This window comes from Pristis pectinata, chromosome 24 (assembly GCF_009764475.1).
Source record: "Pristis pectinata isolate sPriPec2 chromosome 24, sPriPec2.1.pri, whole genome shotgun sequence".
NCBI classification, from domain to species: Eukaryota; Metazoa; Chordata; class Chondrichthyes; order Rhinopristiformes; family Pristidae; genus Pristis; species Pristis pectinata.
The window spans coordinates 12,149,762-12,174,375 of NC_067428.1; the positions used below are offsets into that span (position 1 = coordinate 12,149,762).

General features: G+C 41.0%; 1 protein-coding gene across 1 annotated transcript; it reads right to left on the minus strand.

Moving 5' to 3' along the window:
* Nucleotides 1-23: 23 nt before the first annotated feature.
* LOC127582600 (amyloid-beta A4 precursor protein-binding family A member 1-like) lies at nucleotides 24-23,365 on the minus strand. Its single transcript, XM_052038035.1, has 10 exons — nucleotides 22,205-23,365; nucleotides 19,843-19,879; nucleotides 18,519-18,664; nucleotides 17,481-17,567; nucleotides 16,413-16,589; nucleotides 15,909-16,085; nucleotides 11,494-11,706; nucleotides 6,580-6,699; nucleotides 3,258-3,398; nucleotides 24-1,805 (listed from the first exon to the last, which is right to left on the minus strand). Exons 1-10 carry the CDS (start codon nucleotides 23,363-23,365, stop codon nucleotides 1,734-1,736), a joined length of 2,331 nt encoding a protein of 776 aa, XP_051893995.1. The 3' UTR covers nucleotides 24-1,733.
* Nucleotides 23,366-24,614: the final 1,249 nt, after the last annotated feature.

Sequence of the window (24,614 nt, forward strand, 5' to 3'; positions counted from 1 at the left end):
CATACATCATTTTACTAAATTAATGCATTTATGCCACAATAACTTTATTGCAATGAAAGGTGTTAACGAGAACCAGACAAAGGAAGCACTGCATTAGATTATTGCTCAATCTGTCAGAGCACCAGGTACTCTCATTTCCATTAACTAAATGTCAGATGTCAGTAGCACATTCCTTTGGAAGAATTCAGAGCAGACCCATGCAGAAAAGGCAACTTATATGATAAAAGACTACATGGCTCAAATTCTGATCATAGCAGCTCAGAAGCCACACTGGTCATTAATATAAACAAGTTACAGCGATAGAGAACATTTCCAGATGCACAGGGCTACAGAAATACCCTGCCCTCAACTTTCCCTCTTTCTTGTATGAAGATTGCGACTCTTGCTGGATTGCATTTCCACAGACACAAGTACATTGAGTCCCTATGGGCAATATCTTTGGCCACATGCATTTTCCAAAATGCCATGCAATAATGATATGGTGCAAAAGTCCTGGACTAATTAATCCCCTCTACCTTAAACTAGTAGTGATCTCAAATAAACCCTCAGTCCCCACCCCTATTGTCTCAGCTGAGCCAAAAATATCTAATTCAGTCTTGGCCAATAGATGAACCTATGGCCTGTAGTCTACATAATATCGGTAACCTCTCAGCTAACCCTTATGACTATGCAAAATACTGTACAATCATTACTATATGTATTTTATTCAGTTATATTCCCTGATAAACACTCCAAGCATGGCAATTATGGCTAACTTAATGGTAGTTTTCAAGGCACCAAAGGCATGAACTTCTAAGTGAGGTATCCTCAGAGTCTCTACAATGCACATGGTCAGCAGGAAATTCCAATGAGGACAATCTATTCTTCCTTATTGATTACATACACCACACTTCTCTGCAAGAATCAGTGGATAGCAAACAGAAGCAGTCACTCCAGACTGATTTTTCATCTCCTTATGCAGAGGTACAAGGTACAATTTAGACCATCTTGCCCTGACATTTTAAAAGAAAGATCTGTACAAAAAAAAATAGTAAATTGCATTTGGTATACACAGAGCAAATTGGAAAACAACAGCTGAACCTGATATCCCAGTGCCAGGCAGTCGTAGGATGGAAAGACACCTTTCACAAACAATGCAGAATAGCTTCCAGACCAAGATTCAGGCCCAAAACTTCATCGTCTCCGAGACCACCGTCCATAGCTTCGTCCCTCCCCTCCCCCAACCCCTCAAAAAATTATCCACATAAGTACTCTGGTCTGCTTAATACATTTATCCCTTGGTGATTTTTTTTAATTACTTGGTTAAAATATTAAGCTTTGCCCTTGGCACTATTAAAATAAATCCAGTGGGTTTCTATTCAAATAAAACAGAAGAGCTGTTTGCAGATGTCATGAGATATCTAGTTCGAGCTGATGATATGGAGGAAGCCATGTACAGAACCTTTTGGTGAAAAACAGTGCCACCTTGTATCAGTGCAACGTCTGATGTGTGGCATGCAGCCAACCCTGCACCAAAAGTTAACTTATTTCCCCCTTTCACACTGGCCTGATGTGATGCTGCAGCTCTGAGCCAGCAGCCAATTTAGTGCAGAGTGGAATGGTTAAGTCACCTTCAATAGGCCAATTAAGAATGGTGTTGCAATACTGTTGAGGCACAACAAAGCAGGCAGTGTCGATGTGGAATCCATGGATGCCACAAGTGTTTCAGCTGGCTAATGACGATAATTCTTCCTTTATATGTATATTGGTTGTTCTTGTCCAGTTAGTAATCGATATGTTGCAGCTGGCATTGTCTTTATGTGAATCTAGAAAAGAAAGTTATCAAGACATAAATATTTCCACATCTCCCACCCTCACATAAACATAATTCAATAAATAATCATGAAGCAAAGGGGCCTTCAAGTTTGATCATATCCACATTACTGCTGGTCAGGGCAGTAGCTGCAAATGCTCAGAGGACCAAAACCGATGTTAAACTACGAGTACATCAGCTCTTCTTCCTCCTTGTCCTGGTCAACACCACTCTCTCAGTCAGTATCAATATTTCACTGCCATTTGTTGGAGCTTACCTCTTGCATATTGGGTGCCATATCTTCTAAATTATTTGAGTGAGTACATTTTAAATGTACTTCACTGACTGTAGAGCAGTGCAACATTGCATATAAAATCCAAGGTTTTCTTAATGTCCATGCCTCTGGGTAGAGGGCTAGTCGGAAGGAGGCAGGTTTGTGCTCCATGTTACTATCACACACCCTTATTGGAAAATACAAATACACTGGCATCTGATGAGTTATGGGCTGGACTGTGATGCCTGTCTGAAATTGACTAGACCACCAAAACTCTCTGCCTAGGCTCAAAAATGAAAAATGTTACTGCAGGAAAACCAAATACAATAGGCAGCCAATTCCTTCCAGTAGAAATGAACTAATAACCTAAAAGTACCTTCATAATTACATTTTCTAACATGATTGACCTTTGGAAATTTACAAGAGGCCAAAAAGGAATTAAAAGTATGAGATGTGCTAAATTGAATAAAAACACATGGAAAGCTTGCCGCAATACACAGAAAGTGCTGGAGGAACTCAGCAGGTCAGGCAGCATCCATGGAGGGAAAATTATCAGGCAGCATCAGGATGAAGGGTGTCGGCCAGAAACGTCAACTGTTTATTTCCCTCCATGGATGCTGCCTGACCTGCTGAGTTCCTTCAGCACTTTTTGTGGATTGCTTCAGATTCCAGCATCTGCAGAATTTTGTGCGTCTCTGGAAAGCTTGCTGTAATGGTTATTGCAGTACCACTATCCATCACACAGGAGGCCTCACTTGAATTGGAAAATGGTGGATGATCAAGAGTTGTAAAACAGTGGCAGAAGCTTGGAGAAGCAATATTCTGGACACAGAAACAAAAACAATCATACTATAACTAATATGTTTTCAAGGCTAGTATCACTTCTTCCATGTACTGTTGACCATGACTATGCTATAACTTTATTAGTTCTTTTTAGGCTTCTGCCATTCCTGAAGCTGCTGACGTGACTCCACAGAGACCAGTTGCTCCATCATATTTTACCCAACTATCAGGTTATTTAATCAGGAATAAACCTAGAGGCATTACAAACAATAGCATCAACCCTAATGTGAACTGGTCCATTTGCCTCAGTCCCACACTGGACTGTGTATGCACCCAGTCAGATATTAGTGAACAGGAAACTTCTCAATGAGCAGAAATTTTAATGAACTACTGTAATTTTGCACTTACCTCGCCAGTGGCATTTGACAGTCTTTGCACAATCTTTTCATGTGGGATTGCCACAACACTTTGTCCATTTATTTCAATGATTCTGTGCCCAACTCTAATTCCACCTCGTTCTGCTATTCCGCCTCTCATGAGGCTATAGATCTGGTCAAGAAAACATTTACAGCATTAACTCATTGGATCTGCAAGATGTTGTACAGTTACTGATTTTGCATCAGGTCAGTTCTAGTGGCACTAAGAAACAAATGTATATATCAATTCTATTCACCTTTTTGACCCTTCCACATGTTGAAAGTACACTGAGATTTTATTGGCCCTTTTTCTTTTTTAAATAAGTTTGTTTCCCAAAAGTAAATTAAAATCCTTTTTTGGTGTAGTTGTTTCTTCCATAGGACACCTTTGAAAGTGGGAGTCAAGTTTTCCTGAAGTGTTGATTAGCTAATCAAAAACCACAAGAGTCAATACTGGCATGGTCATGTGGCCAATCCCTGATCATTAACGATCTCTACACAAAATGTGCTCACTGGACAACAGCAAGGGGAAGGCAGTTTTGGCTGAATAAACTTGCCCACTGCACACACAGATTAATCAAAGAGCAACGTCTATTATTACATGATTTGCTCTCAGTGCACACAAGCAACTAGCTTATGACAAATTCTGGATATAAAAACAAACTAATGTTATGAAACAGAAAATGTTGGAAATGCTCGGCAGGTCAGGCAGCCTTCGGAGAAAGAGAAACAGAGTTTCAGGTGAAAGACCCTTATCAGAACAGTCTCCAATATTTTATATTTTATTTTAAACTTCTAGCATCTGCAGTTTTTTTTATTTTCAATAGATTATGAAACAAATCACTTGGGAGTAAGTTCAAGACTGAACTAATACACAAATTCAGATGATTCCCACATTAGGTTACAGTCCTTTTAGTAACACATACCCAGCAATTCTCTGTATAAATCAGTCCGACTCAGTGACAAAGGGACACAATGTTTTAAGTTTGGGAAGAGTTAACTCAGTTCTGGGTGTGTTTGTACTCTAAGGATTAAAAGAAGCCCAGTCATTGGTTTCTTGTGAGATAGCAAATGTCTGAAATAGAAAAAAAAATTAGACTGATACAATGAACACCAAAGCAGAGGCAGTTCAACTCTGCATCTAACACTAAGACCTACTTCACCTCCACATACTTCACTTGCATTGTGAACTTTCAAGAGTATAAAGTGCTGAGGTGGTGCATCTTCGTTTCCTCCTGAGATCTCCAACATCACAGAAACCAGTCAATCTGATTCACTTCACATATTAAAAAGCTTCTGAGAGCATTGGAAACAACAGGTGCTGGGGGACCAGAATATCCTAGCTATAGTACTGAAGACGTGCTTTCTAGCTACATCTCTAGGCAAACTGTTCCAATACACTTAGAACTCCAGCATCAACTAAACACTGTGGAAAGTTGCCTAGTACATCTTGTCCACATAAAAGCAAGACAAATCCAATCTGGTTATTATTGCTCAGTCTATTCCTAATTAAAGTGATGGACAGTGTTATTGACAGTGCTACCAAGCAGCACTGATCTGCCAATAACCTGCTCACCAATGGCAACTGAAATTTCATTAGGACCACTCAGCTTCAAACCTGACCAAAATCTTGGTCCAAGCATTGACCAAAGAGCAGAATTCTAGAGGCAAAGCAAGAGTAATTGCCCTTACATCAAGACAACATTTGACTGAGGGTGACGTCAAGGAACCCTAGTAAAACTGAATTTAATGGGCAAAAAGGATGAAACACTCCAAACTCTTGACCGCTGTCAGCAAGGACAACAGCAGCAAGTGGAAAGGACCACAATCACCTGCAGGGTCCGTCCAACCCACACACCATCTTGATTTGGAAATACGTTGCTGTTCCTTCATAGTCACTGGATCCAAATTGTGGAACTCCCTATTCAACTTTTCACTAAAAGCACTGCAGCAGTTCAAGACTGATGACTACCACTTCCCCAAGGACATTTAGGAATGGGAAATAAAAATTGGTCTTGCTAATAATAGCCAAATCCTGAAAAGAATGTAATAAAAATAAAAGAATGGAAAACAAGATGAAATATTCAGTGCTCTTCTGACAGTGGTTCCAGTCTTCACACAAGACAATCAAGAGATGGTCAGGCCTTTCAGATGGATTCTATGTATATATGCAGCATTAACACTAGCTGAAGTGAACTCTCCTGTCCGAGCCAGCATTCCACTCACTGAAACAGATTAACTACCATCCATCTCAGGACAGTTAACAAAGCCTTGGATTATACAACTTTACTGAATACTTTTCCACTTGACATTTCAAAGCAACTCACTGTGCGAGTAGAACTTTTGGAAAGAAAAAGTCATTGCCGCACATTGAAAGATTTTTCTTTTAAATAAAAGGGATATCCTTGGATTTACACCCCACAGCAGCTATTTACACAAGGATTTACATTGATGTATACAGCACCTATCACATTCTTAAACTTTGCAATCAATTAAGCACTTCTGAAATCTAGTTACTATTGTGATACAAGAAATACAAAAGTCACCTGTACAAATCCAGCTCATATTAACAGAAATTAGATCATTACTAAACAGTCTGCTTAGTGTTGTTGGTTTAACAATTACTCCAGGTTTATCAGGTTTAATTAGCTAGTAATCACATACCCAATCGATAAAGGAGATAAAATATGTACCCACTTAATTCACTCTGGGAATTCAGATTAATTCTAAATTACACTTCATGTGGATAAATTAGAATAGATTTATTAATTGATTATTTTAGCACTTTCGGCATCACAGACAAATTATCATAAATTAAGGCCTCATAGCATCTTTAACTGGCATAGACATAATGGGCTGAATGGCCTTCTCCTGTGCTATAGATTTCTATGACTCTATTCAATTATATAAATACAATTAAGTTACCACTACTAGGTTTTACTTGGTGGCAGTTTTCATCTACCCATTGATTACGGTTCCTTCAATGGACAAGTGAAATGAATATTCTCAATTTTAATGTTTTGATAAAGGTTACTAATTCAAAATTAAGATGATAAAAATAAAGTAAGAAAAATGTCACTGGAAAGGCAATACATTTTAAAAACCAGAATTTACATTATCCTGGTATGGATTTAACATGGGGATTCCTGACATTAGCTGGAAAATTAGTACTTGTTTTTCAGTGTGAAATGAAAACCTTGTTCTTAAATAAAAGGCAGGCAGACTTTGAGAGATTAGAAATTCCCTCAGGGAAGAGGGGAAATTACTTCTAGTAACTTATTTAAAGATTATTAATGCCATTTTGTTTTACTTACAATGCCATCCTGAACACTAAATCCCAGCTGAAGCTTCAGGTCTGGTCGTTTGATGATTGCAGTGGTGACTGGAGGACAGCGAACAATATTCAGCTTCACTTCAAACTGATATTTCAAGTCCTTTAAAACCAATACATTAAAATGTTAGATGGACATATTTTCCATAAGAATGCTTACAATCGGCAGGAAGGCCACCACAAAAACTATTTCTCAACCTAGTAGGAATCGTAGTGAATAAATTAGCACAGATCAAGGCTTACAAGTCAACTAAGTGAACTAGCCTCACATAGCAGTTACTTGCCACTCAATAGCCATTTTCTAAATGCAAGTCTTCATGGAAACTTCACGGTTTTTATTTAAGTTGTTGAGATATTACAACCAAATTATACGCTATCTTTATCAGACCTGCAGACTTACTTTAGCAGATGCAATACTGATTATGGATTCAGAATCTCAGGCTAATTCAGTGGCTCAGAGGATGACTGTTGGAATCCAACTGCTCTCCAGTTCAGACTATTTTATCAACATAGAGTTACCTAGTTTAACATCACATGACCGCCAGGTACCTGCTCCGTACACTGTAAAGTGGAAAAGCTAAATGCACTGCTTAAATTGCTTGGAGAGACCAAAAGCAAGGCAACAATGTTCCACAGCATGACACCACTACACTGATTAAAATATTGATCACCTCCTTGAAACTTTTACATGCTACCCCTTAACATCTTCCAAAGAAACAAATCAATTTCCATCATTTTATATATTCATGGGACAAGGGGGAAACTCGATGACGAGACCAACATTTATACTTTATCTTAAATGCCTTTTAAAGTGCAAAGAGCCACCTTCTTGAAGTCCTACTGTTCTCATAATACTGTTTTGAAACAGAAGCTCTTGGATTTTGACCAAGTCATGATTAAGAAAGAGTGATATAGTTCCAAGGATGATGTGCAACTTTGAGACACATTTGGTGGTGCTGCCCATGCATCTAGGGTGTGAGGCGATTGTTGGTTTGGACAATTTGCTGCAGTGCACCTTTCAATACTTATTGCAGTGATACCGTCTACATGTGATGCAGGTGGCACCAATCCAGTGGGCTGCTTTACCCTAGATGGCAACAAATTTAGAGTATCATTGTAGTTACTCTTATCCAGTGTGAACATTACACACTGGTGGAAAGGGTCAAGATGTGATTCATTCATCTTGGAACACCCACATATAGTATGTGCATGCTGGTTGAGTTAAGAATCTGATCAAGGATGGAGATCTTCAGTGATTTTTTAAAAAAAATTTAGTGATTTGTTGGACGTGGATATCACTAGCAATGACAGAACTCCCAAAGTGACAAGACAGTTAAGATTCTACCATAGAAATGGTTTGAAGGCCAGAACAGTGAAGAATTGCAAATTTCCTTCCCCAAAAGATATTAGTGAAACAGATGAACCTTTACAACAATCCAGTAATTTCATGGTTCCTCGTTACTGAGATTAGCATTGCTTTAGAAAAAATCCAAATTTACAAACTGATTAAACCAAGATTTCATTAAATGGTGAAGCAGAATCGAGGACTCCTGTGGTCTACTCTTGTTCCCAATTTGTGTGCCAATATTTAACTACTTGAATTTAAAGTTCGCCGGTTGGGAATGGGATTCCAATACATGTCTCTGCATCAACAGTCCAGAACTACAGATAGGGTGAAAGCAGTCTTTTTTCCAGACTGAGGAATCAAGAACTAGATGGCATAGGTTTAAGGTGAGGGGGAAAGACCTAAATAGGAACCTGAGGGGCAACTTTTTCCACGCAGAGGGTGATATGTATATGGAAGGAGCTGCCAGTGGAAGTGGTTGAGCTAGGCACAATAACTATATTTAAAAGACATTTGCACAACTACATGAATAAGAAAGTTTTAGAGGGATATGGGTCAAACATAAGCAAATGGGACTAGCCTAGATGGGCATCTTGGTCACCATGGATAAGTTGGGCCGAAGGGCCTGTTTCCGTACTCCATGACTCCAAGTACTAGTTCAGTAACTGAACCACTAAGCACTTTGCCAATGAAAAATGGTTAGCTCCTTGGAGTTTATCACTTGCCTACCAGTTGCATGAAACAAGTGTCAATACATCCTGGGCTAACGAATGGGTGGTCTATAGCATGCCACTTCTGCTGTTTAGCAAAAGGGTTGTCTTGTTTAATAGCTTCACTGTGTAGGTACTTCACTTACACAAGGCAATGTTTCTAGTATGTCTTTCTACATTCCTCACTGGGCCACTGTTAATCGCCTCATTGGATGGTAATGAAAGAGTAACAGCCAGGCCAGACAGTAGAAAATAAAGGATTGCGGTGGAATATAATCCTGCTGTTGCTGATGACTCCCAGTACTAGTTCAGTAACTGAACCACCAAGCACCTTGCAAATGAAAAATGGTTAGCTCCTTGTTGGAACTCCATCCATTACAAGCCTGCAGCTGCCATGCCAGTTCTAATTACTCCACTGAGCATAATGCCACACAGTATGATGGAGAGTGTCCTGAAGGTGAAGACTAGACATATGTCCACAAGAACAATTAAGTAGCCCATATTCATCAATGCTGAAGACCCCTAGGGTCACTCTGTCCTAGAAGTGATCAGCTGGGTAGGAAAGTAGCAACTAAAAGATGAAAATATGACTCTGTATGATGCCAGGATTGTGCTTTAAAAATCAACAACTGTAGTCAAAATTGTGGCACACACCACATCAGTAAGAAGGGCTTTGCAGACTGGTGCCAGATTGCCTTTTAATATAATGCCTTGGTTGATGCTTGGTTGTCTGTTCAGTTTTACCAGACTCCATCATACTCCATTGTGATTTAAATTCTCCTGTCTTCTACCCTATTATCAATTGTTCTCTCCTATTTTCTTTGCAACTTAAAACATATTGCATCCCATAATCTTTCTCAGTTCTGTTGAAAAGCATCAACCTGAAGCATCATTCCCATCACCACAGAGCTTCCTGACCTGCTTTGTCTTTCAGAATTTTCTGTTTTATCTCAAGTTGCTTCACAGGAAGGTCGAGCACAAACTGATGCCAAACTATTCAACAAGATATTACGGAAGTTGATCAAATGCTTGTTCAAAGAAGTTGGTGTTAAGGTTATTCTCAAAGGTAGAAGGATTGTTAGAGAGAGTTCCTGAATTTAGGGGTTAGCAGATGAGGGCACAGCTACCAGCGGATTCACGATAATCAAGCAGCCAGAATTAGACAAATACAGATATCCGAGGTTATAGGTGGGGAGAGGTTGAGGTGGTGATGCGAGGTCATAGAGAGATTTGGGTAAAGACAGCAGATACAGTCATAAAAAATTGTTTGTAAATCAGATTAGTTTTTAACAATGATCTGATAATTGCAAGGTCACTATTTCTGATACAATTAAATTCCCCAACTGCCCATGATGGTATCTAAGACTCATGTCTCTGAATTATTAGTTCAGCTCTTTACACTCCTCTGATAAACAAAAACACCATGCTATTGTACAATTATACGAAGTATATTTACACAGCCCTCTTAAGCAATCCACTGTCTCAGTGCTGTCAGAATGCTCCTTTAAATAAATATGCCTGAATTTCTCCCAACAGCACACTTCTTGCCTTAGCAATAAATTTATTATTTTGCTACTAATTCCACTCCTGTTCCAGCCATTACCTGTTGCCTTGTCAATCTATTCAGTCTAGAAAATATGGATGCACATTACTAGCATAAATATCCTGACTGGCTTTACTTAATTTGTAGAAACAGATTCCCCATGGTACCGATCCTCCATATGTAAATAACTCCTAGCTATATTTATTTCATCCACTTATAAAATTTCACTTGCAAACTAAGGGCTGAGTAAACCAAGAGTGGATGCTGTGGTTTGCGAGAAGTTATCAATCTGAAGCAATGCCTCAAGGTACACTTACTCTGACACACAATTCCAGACTTACACTATCATTACATGTAAAAACACATAGATTGATAATGGAAAAAAAATCAGACTTCCTGCCCATTTTCTCTTCTCCCCTACAAAGGGCATTGATTACTGCTAGGGTACTAATATGCTCCCAAAACTATCCATTCTTCACCTGGTCATTCAAACAGACAGCATCAAATTAGCTCAATCCCCTCTTTACCTAATCTCTATATATCAAGAATCTGCAACATTGGTCATTGAAAGCTGATTAAGAGCAGGAATCTTAATTCAATGTGCATAACTAGTCAAGGGACATAAAGATGTACGACCTCATCTAGTATCGTACTAGATACAACTTATTTATTACAATATAGGAGGCCATTTGTCCCCTTGGGTCAATGCCAGATCACAGGAAATCAATCCCATCAGAATCATTTCCCCCTTATTTTTCTGTAATCCTGCAATTGTTCCTCTCATGTGGTCATTCATTTTCCCTCTGATTCTTACCTAAGGGGTAATTATCAGTAACCAATTAACCTACCAGCACATCTTCAGGAGATGACAGGAAACTGAAACACTTGGTGGAAATCTATAGTCACGGGGAGAACAAGCAAACTCCACACAAACAGTACACAAGGTCAGGATTAAAGATGGGTCCCTGACACTGTGAGACATTGTTTTTTTTTTCTTTTTATAACACAAGTCACAGGTTGCCGTGATGTATCTGTACACTGAACATGAAATCTAACTGAAGTTAAATACTTAGCTTAAGTAGAATCCTGAGTTTCATATTTTGTGTGACTCATCAAAGCAGGCAAGAAATCTACTAATTAACACATCTAGGGACATTGGTGTAATTCTATATTATATACGAGGAACCAATTGTAAGTATTGAAGATTTTACAGTGTAAGAAACTTAACTAAAAGAGAAATAAATTAAAACAAGAACCTAAACAATGCATACAAACTCCAGAGCACTTGGGAATCAGTACCTTGATTATGCCCTGGCAAGTAGCAAGTGGCAGGCCAACTAAACTGGTGCCATTCACAGATATGATCTGATCTCCGATGTTCAACTCTCCTGACCGTTCCGCGGGCCCGCCATGCATGAGATTGGCTATCACCACAGTGGGAAGGATAGAGCCCCAGCCTGACTCCACTATCACTAGGCCAAGGATCTCACCTTTCGCTTTTTCGATATGGACCTGTGCAAAGAACAGAATTGCATCAATTATCATACTCATTGAAAACATGGGAAATTATGTAACATTGTGGATTATAACAAAGTATAAACTTCACCAAGACAAAAAGAAATGGTAGTTGATCACAATAACTTCCACCAATTTCTACCCTGCCCATTTCATCATAATTTTCTCCTGACCTCTCACAGAAAGAGACTGTTGCTATCCCACAGCTACTGCAGTCTTCAAGCAATATTATTTACCTTCAGTTTCACTCTGCTCTCTGACACCATTTTCTGCTTTTCTCTCTCCCCAAGATCTCGTTCATTTTTAAAATTAGCTTTCATCATCCCCAGCTCCACGAGCTAGTTAGCGAAAGTAGGGTGAACGCTAACAAATATTTTCTTGGGTTCATCCAGATTGAAGGCCCTAATACATGTCAGAAATTCTTCTGGTGTGTGGTGCTTACAACTGTACCAGCATGGACATACTGGGGGTCATTTTGCAAAATTACTGTCGAATGTTAGAAAAATCAGGGCTACAATGTTGTTTTCCCATTTTGATTATCAAGTTCAGTGTTAGCACAACACCAAACTTGATAATAGAAATGGGAAAACAACATTGTAGCCCTGATTGTGCTGTTTTCCAGGATTGCAATGAACAGAATTACCTCTATCATCTCAAAACATAACTATTACTATTCAGCTGAGCTTTAGATCACCAGAGATAGTAATCCATTACAAATCCACCAAGACCCCCTTTTCCTTAAATTTCTCAGTATTCTCTTACAGCAACAACTCTAGTGTATTTTTTAAGCCATTCTACTATATTACATATGAAAACAATCACCAAAGTTCTGGAGTTGGAAACTAATTTTCAGATTACTTCTAGATAATATATCTGCGAAATCTAAGACTACTTCTAACCCATTCTCATTTTAATGATCCCTTCTCCTTCAATTCTGCAAATCATTGATTGTATAAAGCACAAATAAAATCCAGTGAACTTCAGTAACACCAGCGTAAAAGGTGATCTTGGGAAAAAAAACACTGAAAATTAATGTTGGATATTTCACAATTTCCTCATCTGCCTTAGTTAAAAATACTGCTCATAATGAGCCAGAGAAATGGTCTTGGGATGACTTCTAGTCCTTGTTAAGATAGTCCCTTTCAGAGGGAGGGCAGAGCATCCCAAAATTATACATTGGGAAGTTGGAGAAGGAAAATGGATGGTGAAATGAGAGACATTAAAGAAATATTTTGTTTTTGCCTTCAATGTCAACGTCATAATAAAGGCACCAGGAACAATGGGAAACGAGAGTTTAATGACCATCAAGATTTAAAGTAATTAGTTACAAAACTTGGAGAAGTTAAGTTGACTAAAAGCTAACAAATCCCTGGAGACAGAATGGAAAAGCAGCATTTTAAAATGAGAAACAAGCCCATGTTGATTCACGAAAGAAATGTACTTGCACGCTAACATGCAGGTTCCAATGAACAATTCTGAATGTGAATAATAAAATTGCATTTATTGCAAAGAAGTTGGAATACAAGTGCAAGGAGGCCTTCCTGCAATTATGCAAAATTTTGGCAAACATAGGCGCACCTCAAGGATGCATGCTTAGCCCGCTGCTCTACTCTCTCTACACTCATGACTGTGTGGCTGGGAACAGCTCAAGCACCATCTATAAATTTGCTGATGACACCACTGCTGTTGGCAGAATCTCAGACGGTGACTTCAGAATGAGATACTTCGGCTGGTTGAGTGGTGTCACAACAACAACCTCACCCTCAACATCAGCAAGACCAAGGAACTGATTGTGGACTTCAGTAAGGAGAAGTTGGGAGAACACACACCAGTCCTCATTAAAGGGTCAGGATGGAAAGGGTGACCAGCTTCAAGTTCCTGGGAGACAACATTTTGGAGGATCTATCTTGGGCCCAACACATTGATGCAATCACAAAGGCGGCACACCAGTGGCTCTAGTTCGTTAGAAGTTTGAGGAGATGTAGTACGTTACCAAAGATCTTACAAATTTCTACAGATGTACAATGGAGAGCACTCTGACTGGTTGCATCACAGCCTGGTTATGGAGACTCCGAAGCACAGGATCACAAGGGGCTGCAGAGGGTTGTAGACTCAGCCAGCTCCATCACAGGCACAACCTTCCCCACCTTCGAGGACACCTAAGAGGCAGTGCCATCCATCACTAGGGACCCTCACCACCCAGGACATGCCCTCTTCTCATTAATACCATCGGGGAGGAAGTGCAGGAGCCTGAAGACCCACACTCAACGATTCAGGAACAGCTTCTTCCCCCTGCCATCAGATTTCTGAATGGTCCATGAACACTACTTCATTATTCCTTTTTTATTTGCACTATTTATTTTGTAATTTATGGTCATTTTGTGTCTTTGCACTGTACTGCTGCCGCAAAACAACAAACTTCACAACATACAAGTCAGTGAAAATAAACCACATTCTGGTTCTAGACCTTCACTTGAGAGGACTATATGCAGTTGCAATCCTCATGCTTAAGGAAGGATATACAAGCAGAGGAGACACAGGACACTACAGATGCTGGAATCTGAAGCAACAATCTGCTGGAGGACATCAGGTTGAGCAGCATCTGTGTGTCTGGGCGGGGGGGGGGGGGGGGGGGGGGGGGGGGGAGAGCGGGTAAGAGTGGTAGTATGAATTGTTGACCTTTCAGGTGGAAACCCTGCATCAAGACTGAGAGTAGCCAATATAAAAAGGGGAGTGGTGAGAAAGGAATCCAAGGTAACTGGTGGACTGAGGAAGGGTGAAAGATGACAGGCAGATACTGCGAAGTCAAGAAGGGGAGCAGGGGCGGAGTTGGGAGGCAGTGGCAGGTGAATGATAGATGGAGGGAGAGCGTGACAGAAAGAGCGCAAGAGAGGAAAGGGGGAAAGGAACAAATGGAGCAAGGTCAGAGGAGAAGAGAGCAAAGGTTGGAACCAGCCGCTGGAGGGAGGTAAGCAGGAACACAAAGGGCCACCAGTGCTGGACTCTGATAAGTTAAGGTGAGAATGGGAACCATCAGGGGAAAGATGAATGGTAGTTGGAACCAGATTGGGGGGAGGGGGAGCTTGTGAGTGAACTGTTGTAGTGAGTGGATGGAACTAGGAGGGGGAAGGGGATCAGAAGGGTGGGGGGTGTGGGAAAAAAAAACACGGGGGGGGGGGGGGGGAGGAGGGTTACCCAAAATTGGAAAACTCATTATTCATGCCTTTGAGTTGTAGACTAGCCCAGGCGGAACACAAGGCATTGTTTCTTCAGCTTACATTGGGCTTCATCCTGGGAGTAGAAAAGACCAAGAATGGACAGGTCAGTGTGGGAATGGGAAGGGGAATTGAAATGGCATGCAACCAGGAGGGTGGGATGGCCAATGCGGACCAAGCAAAGGTCCTCTGCGAAACGGGCACCCAGTCTGCACTTGGTCTCACCAACGTAGAGGAGGCCACATCAGGAAAAACCTATTGCAGTAGAGGAGGTGCATGTAAACCTTTGTCTCACCTGGAAGGGCTGTTTAGGTCCCTGGATGGTGGTGAGGGACAAGTGTTAAACCTACTGCAAGGGCAGGAGAAAGTGCCAGGGTCAGGGAGGGATGGGTGTGGAGAGATGAGTGGACCAGGGAGTCACGGAGGGAGTGGTCCTTGTGGAAGGCAGAAGAGGATAGGGAAGGAAAGATGTGGCTGGTGGTGGGATCTCATTGCACTGGCGGAAATGACGAAAGATGATGTGCTGGATGCTGAGGCTCATAGGGTGAAACGCGAGGACTAGGGGAATTCTATCTCTGTCTATATCTGGAGGGAGGCAGGCTGAGAGAAGTACGAGAAACAGAGATGCAAGAGGGGGCTCCATCAACCACAGCAGAAGGGAAGCCATGTTTCCTGATAAAGGACATACACGCACTTGTTTTGGACTCAGTACCAGCACAGATCCACTAGATTAATTTCTGGGATGAAGAGATTATTTTACGAGGAAAGGGCATGTAAAGGTCAGCCTTTTCTCTGCAGTTTAGAAAAAAAGAAATATCAACTTATTGAAACATACCAGATCCAGAAAGATGTTTGAAATTATAGAGGTCTTGAAGTTATTCTAGATCATTAAATCTGGCCATCCTGCACATTGTTGCTCACTCTGCCAGTTACGTTTGCAAATCCAAAGTTACCATGCTACAAGTCATCACAACAGACACTCACCTCTTTAGAGTTCTCTGATTTGGAAAAGTGTACAAGATCCCCATTGTAGAACTCAGTGTCGATTAAATCATTGTACTCTGTGGGACTCAGATCTGCAGGATTGATACCATTGGCATTCAGAAACTGCTGGTAAGCCACAGTAAAAGCTTGGCCTATAGCCTGTGCGATAAGACTTGCCTGCAAGTAGAGACAGTGTTTAAAAAACATTGGATTGCATTGTTAAAACTGTACATACCAATGAATCACACCATTCCTTACACATCCACAGGGCACAGTGGAGGAGCAATGAATCACTTAACAATATCCTACAAGTACTGATTTTAAACAATTAACAAATAACAAAAGGAAACTCATGCCACAACTGCAGAAAACATCACAACTGAACAGCATTATAAATTAGCCATTGATAAGTCAACACAAAAAGAAATGTTATAACTACAGACTGAGATCCTGATAGTCCAGATTATCATTTAGAAATTTAAGGTATAATAGAATGATACTCACGTCCTCTGACTCAAAGACGTGGCATATCATCTTGTACTCTCGCTTTCCTGTCACGGAGCTCCCAGTCTCCTGGCCTGGAGGTTTACGTGGCAATCGTCGCCGAGCCATGAAAACTATTGTAGTTCCAATGTCTGCAATGTATGAAATAGTCTGCAGAGGGTGATCCATCAGGGCTTCCTACAGAAGGAAGAAATTGAATTATGATAAGCCAAACTCACATTACCACCATTGTCTAATTTGCAAAATGGATTCCTGTTAAAACTTAACCCAATGTTTCCGAGATAGGTGACGGCAGAAAACTAAGAAATGACTTAAGGCAAACACATTAACATGTCCTGCAAGCTGTGAAGTATAGATAAAGTGTAGATCTCATACTCACACTTTTTTTTTTGAACACGTTACAGCCATAGATTTGTCTGACCATTCATGTATCGTTAACCACCTGCAAGTACTAACTTACTCCTGGGATCATCATAACAGCATAGCTGAATAAATTATTTTGAATAAGCCAGGCAATTGGACTCGACAAAATAACTAATGACTGTCATTCCAGACCTTAGTAGCACTAGAGAGTTTTTTGAACTATGTAATGCCGCACAAGTCTTGTTTTCATTGGTAGCACTCTCACTGAGAATAGACCAATTATGGCTTTCACTTTACTTCAAACCAAGACCTCTACTTTACTACAGTATTGACAGACTGCTGTACATTTGGAAGTGAAGTCTTTCTGTTGAGGTGTTAAACTAAGGTTGCGCATGCCTTCTCAGTCGGACCATTTAGAAAAGCAGTAGTCAATGCCCTGGCCAACTTACATGCATTAGTACAGATTAAGTGGTCAGTATCTTTGCAGTTTGTGGAGCTTTGCTATATGTAAATTAATTTGCAAAGTTGGTGTCAGTGATATGAATATTTCTAGGTAATTAATAAAGAATATTGATAACTAAAATGTCTTAAGTAGATTTTTCTCCATAGTATTTTAGTACCAAGACACTGTGGGAGGGAAAAAAAAAAGTACACTCTGTGCAGAAGAGCTCAGGTATATTTCTTGACATTCAGATGTCCCATTACCTGCGTTTCAGCATTCAATACTTTAATTCGTTGTGTCGATATAAACAAATCTACTGCAGTCATTGGTTGCGACTCTCCTTCGGGTGCCTATTAAACATAATCACAAATTAGTTACTTGACTTGAATTTCCATTCACTTCCCCCCAACCCACACACACACAAATAGCAAGTATCTTCTTCTGGAAGATAGGAGAACAGTCCACGTGCCAGGAGCTCTCCAGTACTTCTTCCTTACAGCCATACAAGCACAAATCCAGACAACAAACTTCAGGTCATCTCCCACCTTCCCCCCACCACCAAATGTGACTTCATTCAGGGGCTTTAGAAAAGTGGGAAAACATTGTTAAGATTGTTTGGGGTTTGGTGAGACCTCATTTGGAGTACTGTGTGCAGCTTTGATCTTCACACCAAAAGGATGACATCTTTACCTTGGAAGCAGTGCAGTGCAGATTCACCAATTGATTCCTGGGACGAAGGGATTGCCTAATGAGCAGAAACTAAGGCAGATGGCAAGAGACTGCTTCCTTTAACAGAGAAGTATTAGAAATATGGGTGATAACAAGATAAGTTGTCAGCCAGTTAGGGTTGTCATGAGAAATTTCTTGGAAGTTACAAACTTTTAAAATTCTCTAACTCAGAGGATTGCGGATGTTTAGAGTAAATGCAAGCCTGAAATGCATTTTTTTTTGGATACTAAGTGTCAGGAATTATTGGATTGAGCTGGAAACTGAACAAAGTGCATAATTAGTTGTAACTTCACTAAGTGGGAAAGAGGGTCATGGAGCCCTTTGGCCTATTCCTGCTTTTATTTCACATGTTGTTACTTAGAAATGTTCAGTGGCCCAGAACACAAAGCCATCACGTCAAAAACCTACCAGCAGTACAGGTCAGGTAGCAAACCTGGAGACTACTCTACCTCCCCAACTCATCTGTCAGTGATACATTCGGGGCCATCAATATCACACGCATACTGCTAGATGTTGCAAATATTCCCATTTGCAGAATATTGTGCATCAAGTTAGATACTTTACGTAAGCACCTTTACTCTCCCCACTGCTTCCTGTGCTTGTGACATTCGGACATTGGTCGATGGATTTTTGTCAGAGAATAACTGGGTTGATCCAAGATAACTTGCTGCAAATATGATTCCATCGAGGAGATCCTCTGACTCACAGGGTCCCAGTACTACATGCAGAGAAAGAAACAAAAGTGTTATTATTGAATCCAGGGTTAAAATCTATCTTCCACCACTGGGTATCATGAAAGCAGTGAACATAGAGCCAGAGTTATACAAGCTGAAACAGGCTCTTCAGCCCGACTCGTCTATGCCAAGCAAGATGGCTACCTGAGCCAGTCCCATTTGCCTGTGTTTGGCCCCCATCCCTCTTACACCCATCCTATTGATGTGTCTGTCTAAATATCTTTTAAACATTGTAATTGTACCCATCTCTACCACTTCCTCTGGCAGCTCCTTCCATACACATACTACCCTCTGCATGAAAAGGTTGCCCCTCAGATCCCCTTTAAATCTTTCCCCCCTCACTTTAAATTCAGGCCTTCTAGTTTTAGACATGCCTATCCTGGGAAAAAGACTGCAACCATTCACCTTATCTATGCCCCTTATGATTTGATATACCTTTATAAGGTCACCCTTCAGCCTCCTACTCTCTGGGGAAAAAAGCCCCAGCCTGTCTAGTCTCTCCTCAAATCTCAAGCCCTCTAATCTTGGTAATATCCTATAATTCCTGCTTTCCAGGATATTCTTAATGCACCATCCCAGCAAACTGCCCTATTTTGTCTCTACAGATAATGACCAGCAACAAGAATCCTGACATCTCCACATTTCCCCTACATTACCACAGACCACCCTCCGTTCCCACCCCAAACACAATCATCCCTAGCCCTTTCTAATCCAGGGAATGTTAAACCAATTTACTAGCTCTATCACCACCCAATGCAAATCAACAAATTTATCATTGACAAAGGAGATGGCAACTTGCACATGTATGGCCCATTTTCCAGTAGCATTGCATATGGAATTGCACATTTATTCAAACTGCATATGTACAGCAAACCGAAGACTAAACTTATAAGTTAGCTGTTTGCATTTAAGGAACAACTTTAACATTAGGCGAGGTGTGTTAAAGGACTTGTCCATTCGTTGGACCTCACTATCTACAAACTAGCTGATGTGTTTCCAACGCAACTAAAGTGACAACACTTCAAAAACAAAATACTTCATTGGCAAGACCTGAAATTGTGAAAAGTGCTGTACAAATGCTAACCTCTCTTTTCAATATTACAGTTGACTGAACAGTAATATTAGGCACATACTTGATGATATCCGATTAGGGCCAACATACCTTCCTTAAATGCAGGAAAGGAAAATTTCTTCTTTGTCTGAAATAAAATTAAAACTTTTTATACCAAAGACAATTTAATGTTCTTTGTCCAAGTGCTCAAAATGACTTAAGTAAAACTTGATTTTTTTTTGCTTAAGTTCATTTAAAATATCAAGTCTGTTGGGTAATTCGATGATAATTCTTGTGCATTACCGGGCTGTACAGACAGTTCTTTCCAAGGTGAATTAGCTGATCTCAATCAGAGCACCAAATCGGGAATAGAAATTGAACTTTGCACTCTGAGCTTACAGTCACTAATTCATCCCATCCCACTTTCTGCATGAATTGGTAATTGGTTTATTATTGTTACATGTACAAAGATAGAGGGAAAAACCTTTGTTTGCATACCATCCAGATCATTCCATACATGTAAAAAATCACCAACCTTGCCCCACACCCACTACCCCCTTAAAAAAAAGCTTCATAACAATTCGACAAATGATACAAACTCATTTTGTGAAAAAAATTCAAAGCCAACTTCAATCTACAAATGTAGAGTCTGCATGACACACCAGTAAGTCTTCAAATTCCTAGTTGCAATTGGCCTCAGTCTTGTATGGAATATTGGAAGTGAATAACACCTTCTATTCCTAAGTAAGTTCAGCTAAGTACAGGTAGTCTCTGGGTCAGGTAACGGTTTCATTCCTGAGAACTGTCCGTAAGCTGATTTCTCCGCAAGTCAGAAACGTTCATTTTCTATGGTAACCCATGCTGTATCAGTCTCTACAAACTCTTGCTGCAATTCTTTAATTTTATTGAATAATCACTCTAATACTACCCATCATTAAACTAATGGACTATAAAAAATGTTATTATTTGAAAAATGTTATTATCACTAGTTTCAAAAAAATGCATGAGAGAATTTATGTAAAGTTGGATTTCCATAAGTCAGGTCATCCTTTAATGCAGGGAGCATTATGTTCATGATGAATAGCAAAATACAGTGATATGATGAATAGCAAAATACGGCAGAAGCCTTGCATCAAAAACAAAGACTTGCTGGTCTAAATGGCTCACTTCCGTGCTGCAAATACCACTTCTGCATGCAATTTAAATCACACATTTGTGCAAATGAACATTAGCACAATTTTCTGCAACTTGTGCACCCCAAGATCTTTTTGTAGATGCACAAGTGACCCTGAACATTACAGATGGATGATCTTACATTCATTCAGAAATGCAAGCTCACATTTTTAATCTCTCTTCAATATATGTAGTAGTGCTACCTGATTGACCACCAGCCCAAGTGTATCAGATGCACAATCACTTTGGACTTCACCCACACAGCAAAAAAAAACATAGCATAGGAATATTTGAATGATTCTATATTACTATGAAGTCTTTAGGCAAGTTGTTTATGACTTGACAATTGCTTCCATGGGAAGATGATTTTTCAATAGGAACCACTTATCTGGCCTATAACTCTGCTAAGGATTAGCCTCAGCACAGAACACCCACAAATCTTCATTAGCAACACTGGATATCAGATAATTGTATAGCAACTAAAATTGAATTACACTCAACTCTATAACATAATGTCCTGGAAATAGATCAGGTAGTATTTGCAGAGATGGAAAGGTAGAGTTGGTGCTTCAGGTCAAAGATTTCCTATGAAAAATTATTAACCTGAAATGTAAAATATGTTTCTCACTTCACATATGGTGTCTGAGCTGCTGAATTTTATTTTCAGCACTATTTCAGTTTATATTTCCAGCATCTGCAGTACTTTGCTTTTGCAACACAAATGAGTTGTTTTTAGAGACAAAGGGCTGCTGGCCACAAAGTTAAATGGCCATTTCTGGTGCAATTTGCTGCCAGGACCATAACTTGCACCACATCACCAGAGAGCAGGGTCCAGTTACACAGATCAGCAGCCTGCAGCAGAGGTATTTCAGTATTGAAGTCCTTGTAAAAAGGTTCCTTTGCATGTTTTTACCTGTACTGCATCAATGCACTCTGTACTACATCAATGAACTCTGTACTACCTCAATGTAACTGCATTGTGTAATGAATTGATCTGTACGATCGGTATGCAAGACAAGTTTTTCACTGTACCTCGGTACAAGAGACAATAATAAACCAATACCCTCAAGACACAACTTAATTCCAACTGTGGAAAAACTCCCATTACTTTACCAGCGCCAAATCCACATCCCAAAACACACAATGAACCTCAAGAATATGCTAATTTCATACCAGAATAAAAAGTTTGCACTGTGCATTGAACCTCCTGTAATAGATTTCACCTCAATCTTAGTATAAAGACTTATTTCATGACTGGAATACGCAAGTAGGAAGTATTCCGTTCAGTTTCCTTTCTTACCTTTCGATTTGGTTCATGGACATTGTCTTTTATACGACAAGCGCCTTGACTTGATGGATCAATGTGCTCAGGATCATCCTCGGGCAGAAAGGATTTGCTAATACACTCAACCTCTTCTTTCAGTTCTTTAACAGCTAAAGACAATGCTTCTCCCTCTTTCTTCCAGTCTTCCTTCAGTATCATTTGCCTAAGTAACAGCCTGCCAACTAAAGAAGAACTTGAAAAATCTTCAATTTCCACATCATCTTCAAAGAAATCAGGAGTTTGCTGGTCAAGGTGCATACCCCCGATGATATCCTTAGTTTGGCCAAAGTCATTTCCAGATGAACCTTTTGACCATCTGCAAGTTTCTTGTGAGATTATTTCAGTTTGTGCTGGTGTGAGCTTTTCCTGGATATTAGACAGTGCATGACCAGTAAAACCAGAAACTCTTTCTAGATAACTATCCTGGGTCAGCTTGTTGCAATCTTGAACTAGATCTTCCTTTTTATTTCCATTTAAACTTCTAAGTTTTTCATTAAGCAATAGTGGATGTTCATAGCTCCTGTCAGTCAAAATGTCTTGACTGTTAACCATACCAGACTGTTTCCTGTCACTTTCTCTAGCTGATGAATCAGTCCCTCCATCCACTGGTGACCTAACAGCCAGTTTTCCTTTGCTCTCCATGATCACTGCAGCCTCCTCATGTTGGCGCAACTGGGCAGAAAGCAATTTAATCTGGCAGTGATCATCATCCTCCTCATCATCAAGGTCTGAAGTCTCATCCACATCGCCAGTTCCTGAACTTAAGTTTTTCACACCATCTTCAATCAAATTGTTTTCAGAATCTGCATTTAATTCTGACAAGTGCACAGCACTAACCAAAACCTTGACTTCATCAGTTATTGCGTTTTTCAGTTCCACATTATCCAAACTTTTCTGTTCACCATTAATGTCTTCTTTCACTAAACCTACACCAGCCCCATATAAATCTTCATCCAAATTCCCTCTAAAAGCATCTCTGCTACAGTGAAGGTTTTCCAGAGAACCACCATTACCACCCTCGGTCAGAATAGTTCCACCACCCATATGATCATTTCCCAATCCTTGTTCATTCATCTCAACCCCATTGACACACTGACTTAAACTGACAGCCTCACTGAGATCTTCCTGTCTGCTCATATTAATCTCCCATTACTATTATTTGATGCAAAAATGAAACGAAAGACTAATAAGATTCAACTCATGGGGGGGCGGGGGAAGGAGAAGACTAATAACAATATAGAAGGACTAAACCCTACTTAGCTGCATTCAGACTGATAGTGAGACCCACTCACTGGACCCCATTGATATTGCACCGGGATTAAAGGGCCCAAGCCGACTCCTTGCCTTCGGATGCGGAGCCCTTGGAGCTGCCTATGGTGAATCCCACCCACACTGCCCGGAGAGGCAGAGCCCCTGAAGCCGCCGCCGGTGAGCGTTGGACCGACCGGCCGGCAGTGAAGCCCAGCGCCTTTCCTCGGCTGCAGGCTCAGTCTGGGCAACCCGAGCTCACGGGTCCGGAGTCCATCCCCGGGCTGCAGCCGCTGGAAGGTCCGAGGCCTGCCGTCCAACTTGACGAGGTCGCCAGTCGCCGCCGTTCCCACTTCCACATCCAGACGCCCTCCGCCCGACCGCTGACGGACGCTCCTCCGTCCCGCCACCCACTGCCCGTAGGATCCAGGAGGCCCGTGAGACCAGGCCGGGTCCCAGCCACCACAACGTCCTGACGCACGCACGCACCGCCGGCCCAGCGTCAACGCCGCCTCGGCGCGATGACGTCATCACAACCCTCTCCCCCTCGGCAGCCGGAGCATCTCAGTCACGTGGTCTCTTCACTCAACTATGACATTGACTGAAGATACAAGATTTCTTTATTAGTCCCATGTACATCGAAAACACAGTGAAATGCATCTTTTGCGTAGAGTGTTCTGGGGGCAGCCCGCAAGTGTCGCCACGCTTCTGGCGCCAGCATAGCATGCCCACAACTTCCTAACCCGTACGTCTTTTTGGAATGTGGGAGGAAACCGCATCACCCGGAGGAAACCCACGCAGACACGGGGAGAACGTACAAACTCCTTACAGACAGTGGCCGGAATCGAACCCGGGTCGCTGGCGCTGTAAAGCGTTACGCTTACTGCTACACTACCGTGCCTGCTCAAGCCCGTATTGTACAGAATCAGAGAGTTATGCAGCACAGAAACGGCCCATTCCCAGGGACACACGCAGAAACAGACATCAACTGCTGCTGGAAGGTCATCAGCTCGGTGAAAGACACCCTTTGGTTTGCCCGAAACTTGTTGGTCTCCCAGCACTGCGAGATGTCCGTAGGGGAATGCTGCCGGCTGGCACATTCCTGGCTGCAGGAATACGTGCTGAGGGACGCACTGAA